The sequence below is a fragment of the Argopecten irradians genome, chromosome 14, assembly GCF_041381155.1.
Source record: "Argopecten irradians isolate NY chromosome 14, Ai_NY, whole genome shotgun sequence".
Taxonomy (NCBI): domain Eukaryota; kingdom Metazoa; phylum Mollusca; class Bivalvia; order Pectinida; family Pectinidae; genus Argopecten; species Argopecten irradians.
This window is the reverse complement of record NC_091147.1, coordinates 26,912,968-26,922,886: the sequence shown is the minus strand read 5'-3', so window position 1 is coordinate 26,922,886 and position 9,919 is coordinate 26,912,968. Positions and strand designations below refer to the sequence as shown.

Below are 9,919 nucleotides of genomic sequence, written 5' to 3'. Positions count from 1 at the left end.
GATAACTCTGTAATATGCAAAGACGGAATATATGGCAACTTCCGTAATTTGATTTAAAGTGGTTTAGGGTTAATCGTGTTATGATAGAACAATTTAACCACTCGGTCACCTTTATGTTATTGTAATGTTAAAGTTGCTACAAATGTAGTTTAAAACTTACGTATTCTATGTTTAACAAAAACGATTATATTAGTTATATTGGAATACACATCGATACTGGTTACTGATATGGAATGTGTACACAAGCTATGTTTGCATAGCTGCGCGACGACGTCGCGTGCCAGGAATTACAAAATTATTTATAACAAATTTTAAAGTTGTTGAAGCACTTGTTTAATTGTCACATGAAGTATTGATGTGTGTAAATACGCTATATATATCTAGACAAACACATAGTTATCGGGAGAAACACATTCTGTGGCCAGATTTAAACAGAATTGACTTTTAGTACCTTAAATTATCGTGTATACATACATGTACACATACATGTATATAGCGTATACGCCTATTCGATAACACGTTTTATCTCCAATGACGTCACAACTCTTATTGATGTCGCATTGCTGATTTTACAAGTCTGTCAATTACTACAGACTGTTTAGAATTGCCAATCAATGACATTTTATTGCTTTCAAAATAAATACAAAAATATAAAATTATTTCAATTGATTTATCAAAGGTTAATATTTTGTTTCGCCCAAAAACCCATCATCAATAAATAAGATGTAAACAATAGGTAAACAACAATTTCATTTTTTATGCTTCGTTTGTCAACAATGGTGAATAACAAATACAAAAAATCAAGACATGTAAAATCGATCGGACTTCATTGATCAAATACATGATGGCAAATGGCAGACAATGTATTCTTGAATTTTTAAAAATGATCAATGCACAATCTATTAAACGTAAACAAATCTAAACTTATCCATATGGAAAACTGCTTCAAGGTGTATGATAAAGCCTTAAGTAATTATACAGTATACGTAAAGTTAAACGTGTCAGAGGTCAATTATGTGGTAAATTGTACAAAATGTGATCGGTTTATCTGTCCTTTCTAGAAAGTGTCCTTTATATTAGCTATCAATCACTATATATGATACAAATGGATCATGTGAAAGCTGGTGAATATCAGGGAGTGTTTTACCAATTTAAGAGAACACTGTCGCTTATATGCCATTACAATATGATCAAAATGCAGAAAAAAATATATTCTTACTCCATTCCAAAAATATATGAACAAGTTCCATTAGCCGCCACGTTTTGGTGATCTACAAGCGCCCTTTACGTCAGTTTGAATTTATACCAAAAAATTAACATATTGTGTAGTAATGACCATATTCATGTAGTTGAGGATTTTATCGTGTAATTGTTGATTGGATAGTCTGTGAATTATGAACGGCATATTCTGAGGAACAATACTACCAAAAGCGGTTAATTATGCAATTTAAAAATACAACTACCATCTTAGCCTTCGGTACTGAAAGCTGATCGCGTAATCGTCAACAACCAAAACAGTTTAAAAATAAATTCTTTTATAAAAGTTTATGAATCAATTTCAGCGTGAAAAAAAAATAATAAAAAATATTCACTGTTAAACCTCGGCCTAGATTAATATTCACTGAAATGAATGCTAGTTGTCTATAACTGTGTGTACAATATTTACAGTAGAATTAATTACCGCTGGTAGGATTAAGTCGAGGAACTACACGGAGTATCGATTAGGTATATTCTGGCCATGGTAATGTGTTAGTTAAATATGACCTGGGTATAGCCTAATTACAGGGCTAGCCAGAATTTAAACCCCTCTATATACTCAGTCAATCTAAGTGTGGTAGATAATCTCCTTTTGGCTTTCACAGGCCTAACGGTGTTGGCACTTGCTTCTTACAGTGTGATGTATTGCAATTGACATATACTAAAGAAAAGTACCTGTACTGAGTTATAAAATCCGTCTATCGAATAACAGTTCCACATCAAACGCAATATGAGAAGGAAAGGTAGAACGATGGTGAGGACTGAATCGTGTCCATGACGACTCTGTGGAAGAAGAAAGTTGACATTTTTTGTTCGAGTTTGAGAGGTCGGCGATGCAAAAATTAGGAGCTAAACCACACTATTGAAATAACAGGTAAGAAAATATAAGAGAAACGAATGACACGAAATGTATGTTTTTTAGTTTAAACCGTGTCTTATTTCAATTTAGTATGTAAATAACAGTAGAAAGAAATGTAAGGATTCATAAAAAATCAAAATGATTATAAGAAATATGTTTTCTTGATAACAGTTTTGTTTATTCTTGTAAACTGTACAACTGTAAATCGGTGGGGTTTTTATATTATGGCAAATGGCATCTGCATCTACCTCGAACATGCTCATTTTTATTAGGTCGTTGCATCTATCAAGGCTAAAATACTACTATACCATTGGTAACTGTTTTGGAAAAAGCCACAGACAAGTGAAAAAATAAACATTAGCATAGATGTGGTGTGAATATTTACTATGTCAACTTTAAAATGAAGCAAAAGAAAAAATGATTCCGGTAAAAATTTTTTACTTAAAGACATGTTCTAGAATAAAACTTGAAAGGATTTCTTTTGCATACTTTTTTGCCTTCTTAATTCTTAGGAACATAATTGGGGTATTGATCATACATCATTATCTCAACGAACAAGCACCGAAAATTCAACACCAAGATTAGTACTGAATCTGTAGCCTAAGTGTCATAACGTAATCGTAAACATCTTTATTCTTTTATTTTTATCTTTCCATTTCGTTCTGTTGATATACAAGTAACTATATAGTGGGAATCAACATTCGGAAACCAAAGTTTACATAAATTTGTATAGGGTTAAGTCATTTTACTGCTCCTGATTTCTTTCGAAAATTCCATTCTATTATTGTACAGCAACGTCATATTTTAGTACAAGTCCACATATATATTACGTAGATGTCTTGTAAATTATGTACGTCGTCTGATCCATGCGGGGCAGCTATAGACGCATCTTCATTTGTGATTTTAATTGCACAAGTTTATTACGTTAATCAATATGGTATTGTCGGTAAATGAAAAGTTATAGCAGAAACCATCTATATTTACACATTTATTTTTTATTTTTCAACGGATCTATTTTTAACCAACTTCCTTACAAATTCATAATGTATACGCATATCAAAATCATATCGGTCTCGAAATCTACGTAATTAAGTAAAATTCTCTTTATTTAATGTTTACTTTAAGTCTACATTTGTATATTTCTCCCGAACCAATTGCAAAAGCTTTTCACTAGGTTTCAGTTTATAGTCTACTCATTTATAGACCCGCGGGACAAGTATGTTATTTAATCAATTCTATAATCTATAATATTTGTATTCTGAAGCCTATCAACACACATGGAAAATACATTAATATCAAATTTCCGATCTCCTAGTGCCGTCCTTTTAACTGTTAAATAACGAGCAGGAAGAAAGCATATGAAATAAGACACAGGGCGTACATATACGATATATTGGACACTTCAAAAACCAATAGGCGTTTTAATGATAACGGATGTATGTAAATGAAAACGTATATTGATCTATATTGAAGCCTTTGACACATGAAAAACCAACACATTCACTCTCCAAATATTTCATTTGAATAAAAAATGTCACGTCTATACAATGGTTGGGTTAGTGTTGTGTAGCTGTGTAAGAAAATAATAGTGTTTCTTTGAATTATTGATATACACATGTCAAGTGTATATTGAGAAGTCCTCCCATTTTAGTTGATATTGGACTTCATTTAGTAAACTTTGTTATCAATGGTTGTTTTGTAAAATAAATATGGCATTGCTTAAAATAAGTATATTTAAAATGCATATCAATATACTGATGTTTAATATAATTTGCTTCAGTTTATCTGCTATTCGACTTGATTCCAGACTTTCACGACTCTACACAGGCAATATCTCTTCACGTGAATTTCACTTGAATTTTTCTATCACGTGAAATTCACGTGAAGAAATATTGTCTGTGTACTTAAATATATTCGATAAAAGTGAGTTTGTTCACCTATAAATAAAGTAAAAATAGTATGTAGTGTTGTTATCTTAAATAGCAGTAAACGTTTCAAACATTACACGACTCGTAAATCCCTGCGATTCTCAGATCACAGAATTGATAAGTTGACTGGTTCATCATTAGAAATGGCACATATCTTTTAACGTAACTAACGTAATCCAAACATCAGACTTCAGACAACATGTACAAAAACAAAAAGGTATGTAATTACACAGGCCAGTGCGAGTTGTATAACTAATGTATAAATCCCAAAGTTATAAAGTACTATATTTGTGATTGACAATACTAAAAAACGTATGATAAAATATCGTTTTCAATTATATTCAGGCAGTTTTACGAATCATTAGTAAAGCAAGGAAGGTAAGATACGTGGTAATCAAAGATCGTTTAGGAAGGTCCACACACTACCTTATTGACAGATTATTTAGTGATATCACATAAGCTCCACTTGACATGCAGTTACAACTTTGATAAGTAGGATTATCGAGCAAAAATTCGATTCAATGATAATATATGCAAATATGACATAATCAATCTACGCTATGTTTACGCAATAATATCAAATAAGTCACAAAGCGTAGTTTATTGGGTTCTATTTATCCGAAAAATGTGAACTATGTTAGGGAGTCCTCGTATCTATGGTTAGGACTTAGCTGATGGCACAATCTGATTAAAATATATATCATTATCACTACGTTATCAAACGTTATGATGATAAGGACTAGTGACAAGGATGTGGCTAAATAGTTGTTTAAATTAAAGGGACAATTCAGTCTAAGAGAACATTAAAATTTGTATAAATATCGGGGAAAACCCCTATTCTAATTGAAATTAGATCAGTCGGTTTTACTGTGATATGCCAGAAAAGCCCATGGTGGGGAAATATTCAAACTCGCTCGCTATCCGCCATTACACATTGTGGTCGAACATCTTGTATGCCGAACTCTGTCCCTTGCTCGTAGAGTAGTGCAACTTTTGTCTAGAACTGCTCAAATCGCTCTGAAAGTAGTGTGTTTACCTTATTAAGTGAATTATCTTGCCTCAAAATCATTTCATCATCTCCTTAGTGGTTATGTAGTTCATTTGTTTAACTTGCGTGACTTTGGCTCGGGTATGGGTACAGCGTACATATTGTACCTGCTTAATCGTATTGATCAACGATTTGTAATTACAACGCTATCAATTAAAATACTAAACAATGACGTGGAATTTGTCAATATTTTATGTTATATGTTTCATAAGAAATGTAGAACAATACATTTATGCCATAGTTTGCTTCTTGGTTATGTAAAAGAATTAGCCTGAGTGAATTGTCTCTTTAAAATATGCAGCTGTCGATTTCTAAATATGATTTCTCATAACATCCATTATCTTTGTTATCTTATTCAAACCTTATATGTTTCATAAGAAATGTAGAACAATACATTTATGCCAAGTTTGCTTCTTGGTTATGTAAAAGAATTAACCTGAGTGAATTGTCTCTTTAAAATATGCAGCTGTCGATTTCTAAATATAATTTCCCATAACATCCATTATCTTTGTTATCTTATTCAAACCAGTAAACGAGTGACAGATTAAATGCTATTTTGTCGCTGTTAAAATAAATATGTAACAAATATTTGGCAAAATTAAAACACGATCTTATTGATCTATGTGTCGAAGCGGTATCACAATAACGTCAACATGGAGAGTTGATTTGGTTTTATCCCATATTCACTTTAAAATGTTCACATAAACAAAGTCCAATTTTATACAGAGTCGTTTATCTGTTTAAATGACAAATAATTACTGAAGAGGTATGCAAGTAAGTTAAACGATAAATATTGACGTGGATCGCCATTGTTGTCGATTTTAATTCACCGCGGGATACACATGAGCCTTTAAATGTCTATGTTAACAAAGCTAGTGGAATTTTATACTCCGGAGTGAATATTGTAAAGTATGGTTATCATACATATGTGTGCATTTTATTTTGTCATACACTTTATGACTATTTCAAATTAACTGACTTGGGAAAAGCTGAAAAGGAATTTAGATGAAGCTGTAGTTTCCCACAGATTTGTATTGTATAAGTTGTATATGGTTCACACAAATGTAGAAAATATTTCTTGCCATCGTGTTTGGCATGATGAAGCCGTGCACATTATAAAGAATTGTGAAAAAATAAATTGATTGAAATCAGACATTGGGGAGATATAGCATATAACGTTAGGATTTTGATAACATGCTCGTCATTAGCCTTTGCGAATAAAAAACAACAAACAAACAAACAACAAAAGAACAACATCAACACATCATAAAATCACTAATTAAATGTTTGCACGGAAATTTCAGCCATTTTGTCTTTTCTTAATCTTGGTAATAAGCTCTCCTCATCAATGTGCAGTCGCTTTGTCAGATCACTTCGTGACTTCATAAACGGAAACAGTCAACATTATGACAATGGCATAAATAAAACATCCTAATCTGCCTTTTTCTGATAACAGGAAACATGAGTAAGCGCATGCCCGAGTGGTTCGAGGAGTACCGGAAGGTGAGCGACAAACAGAGGAACTACCTCGACCAGATTCAGGATCTTCGAAGGACTTTTAATAGTACTGCCAAGCCTCTCATGGTGTCAATCGAGCGACAACGACACTTAAGGGGACGTAAAAAGGAACCTAAAAATCCGTCACTGAGAAAAATGGAACAAAAAGTGATTTTATTTGGACCCCAAAAATTCCCTACGAGACAAAGTGTTTTGCAAGATAAACCCAACAAATTTTACATGACTCCTACCATTATCCCGCGAACCCTGCCCCCGCTGGTGCGGGGGAAGAACGTGAATGTAGATGGAGATACCGTCCGGAAAGATTCCGATTTGGATACCATTGATGCCGTGGCGGAGACTAATAAAGGACCCGCTCGTGGCAAAATGACAGACATTCCCGACCTTAAGTGTAATTCACCCCGGAAAGTGCTCGCTATTAGTCGTGTGAACGTGAAGGAACTTATCCGTGATTCTCCTATTGAATATATTACTAACGTCAGTTCCAGAAAGGCCCTGATGTCGGGGCCTACTAAAGAAAAAGGCTGATACAAGTTGACTTTCTGTAGTTGTTGTTTTGCAACTATGAACTTTGTTGCGATAATTCCATATTTCTCAACGACATTTGTCCTGAAAGTGCTATAAACTCCAATTAAAGGCCCAATACATTTCTGAAACAACATAATAATTAAAACATTCTTAGACAAAGCTGATAATTCTTGCTTCTTTAGAAATTTTTACCTGTCGGTTTTAAAAATTAAAAGCCGTTTCGGAAAGGTTGTGGGCCTTCGAAAGTCAAGAATTAACATCACTTGATGGGGGTGTTTATATGTTATGGGTCATTCCTTTCTTATATGCTACATTATCAGATTTATAAACATACTTAACATAGGGTTACATTGTATATCCCTATTAACTAGTTCACTTAATACCTAAATTGATGCGTGCTGAGTTTGATATCGACGCGTTTCCTTTGTTGGAAACATAATGAGACAATCCTGCTAGAAATTTGCGTTGTTTCTTTCATTACGAGACAGCATGTTGAAATATACTATTTTTAACGTTTATTCTCGTTTGAAATCAAGCATGTACATATTAGATCAGATTATGTGTTAACCCAAAATATCTCGTGTGGCATGATCAGAGTTCACTAATGCGTTGTAGGACTAACAGTGCTCTGGAAAAAGCAACGTTTTAGTAATTTCAAATGATCACAAATGATTAATACATATGCGGCCATTGTAAATAACAACATCAGTGTTCTGACATTCTGTAATTAATCATATTTCATCAGCTTTATTAAGGCACGAACTTGATAACTATTTGTTTTGACGATGTGAAATCTCAATCGACACCGACATTGTAGATATGTTGTCAAAAGATGTAATTAGATAGACATCTATATAAATATATTAAATAAACGAATGACCTGCCTTGTTATTTTGTACATCACATAGAATCATTGTGTTCTGTATTATCGAAACAGACCTACGAAATAGTTTCAACTACGAATCAATACTAGCACTAGATAATGAATAAAACTGTTGTTTGGATTTGTTACAGCTGTGATTTCTACTGTTTACATATATTCATTTCTTTACATTGTTTTGTCGCTTTTCGCTTATACAGAATTAAGTTTGTGTTATATCTAACCATTTAAACAATCTTAATATGATACTAAAGGTCCATCTTAATTATAGAATATTATAGACATCCCTCAAATTGGAAATATGAATTGACTCTCGAGTCTACATTTACCACATATCTTTTATCAAGGGGGGTAACTGTTTATGTTTATCTATTTTACTCACATTGGTGACTATCCTGTTGGCACTGTGATGTCCTTAAATGACACAGTGGGTTAATAGATATAACCAAGCAACCATTGCCTTAAACCAAACACAGAAAATCATCACTTTTACTTTTAACTTCAGTGTTAAGAATGTGTGGATCTGTTCACTGCTGTAGTTACCTCCCTAACACCAATGGCTTCAGTTAGATATAAACTTTTTAATTCATATTTTGTGAGGTTGTTCAAAAATAAAAATGAATCCGAAATTCGAACAGAGAAAATGTCGACTTCACAAATGGTAAATTGAAACACTAAAAAAAGGTGTAAAAGGTATTGTGTCATCAAAATGTGTAAATCATCACGAATTAGAATAATATTTGTATGCTTAACAACTGATATCAATTACTAATAATAATTCTACCCATTACTTACCAAACGAATGTACAAACAGGTGGATCATTAGCATGTACCTGCTGTATCCATTGCTTGATCGTTATAGGCAACTAAAGGCTAGTTATTATCTTTTCTATTCGTCTTGACGAATTCGTTTCGTCAATCATCTTTTTAAAGTCACCTATGACACCGCCTCATGTTTGTTTTTTATCCTGTGATGAATTATCTAAGTTTAACTACCAGGACGATGACCATCCATAGTGTTTGGTGCTCTACCGGGTGGAATATCCAGCATGGTGTATTTGATAGATACTTCAGCGAGAGAGAACTATACAATAAACAACAGCTTCACTGTGACAAGGGGGTGAGGTACAATATGATAATACTGTAGTCTCACGAACGGTTTGGCCGGCATAGAAATGTTTGGATTATTAAAGTCTTAAGTCTGGTGAATCTTCATTCATAATAAATAGGACAAATGTTATATAATTTATTACCTGTAGTAGCTTAAATGTACTCAAGAGGTGTGGTGATATCATTTTTTGACGAATTCGTTTTATTGGATAGTAACCTCCCAAACCTGCATGTGGTGTATTCACGTGTTCATTTGATGTTACTTAATATATTTATATGATCATTTTTGAGTATGCTGTTTGCTAACGGTGAAATCGAAATCTGGGTTTTGCTACCTCCTATCTTCAAATTTTCGTATCAGCGAGGATTTACTAAAAGCAAAAAATAAAATATAGTCTTATTTCTTTTGTTTTCTTTTTATTTATCGATTTTATTTTTATGCTAGCTATACCTTGTTTGGGAAAGTAATAAAAATACCTCGCTTCTTTCTGTTCATGTATACAGCTCTGCAAACTGCGCTTAGAAATTGTAACTGCTAACCCAAATGGAAATTTAACTTGATATTGTACGAGGTATCTTTTTCTATTTTTACGAATTTTTCTCTTCAAAATATTAGCCTTTTGGTGAAAATTGTCAGGCTCTTCCTTTGATTGCCTTTAGTTCCATTGCAACAGTTTTTGTTATTAGAGAGTTCACAATGCGAACTCTTTATGTCTTCTAAATCGCACTCATTCACTTCAATCATTCACGCCGAATAGTGGATAAATACCCTTTTTAAGTGTGTGAGATGG

General features: G+C 33.0%; 1 protein-coding gene across 1 annotated transcript; it reads left to right on the top strand.

Annotated features, from left to right (window-relative positions):
* The first annotated feature begins 1,650 nt into the window (after positions 1-1,650).
* On the top strand, positions 1,651-9,530 carry LOC138307634 (uncharacterized). Its single transcript, XM_069248441.1, has 2 exons — positions 1,651-2,131; positions 6,549-9,530. Exon 2 carries the CDS (start codon positions 6,554-6,556, stop codon positions 7,136-7,138), a length of 585 nt encoding a protein of 194 aa, XP_069104542.1. The 5' UTR covers positions 1,651-2,131; positions 6,549-6,553; the 3' UTR covers positions 7,139-9,530.
* Positions 9,531-9,919: the final 389 nt, after the last annotated feature.

Excerpts from the sequence above, each read along its gene's own strand:
- LOC138307634 (XM_069248441.1), top strand. The coding sequence starts at position 6,554 with ATGAGTAAGCGCATGCCCGAGTGGTTCGAGGAGTACCGGAAGGTGAGC.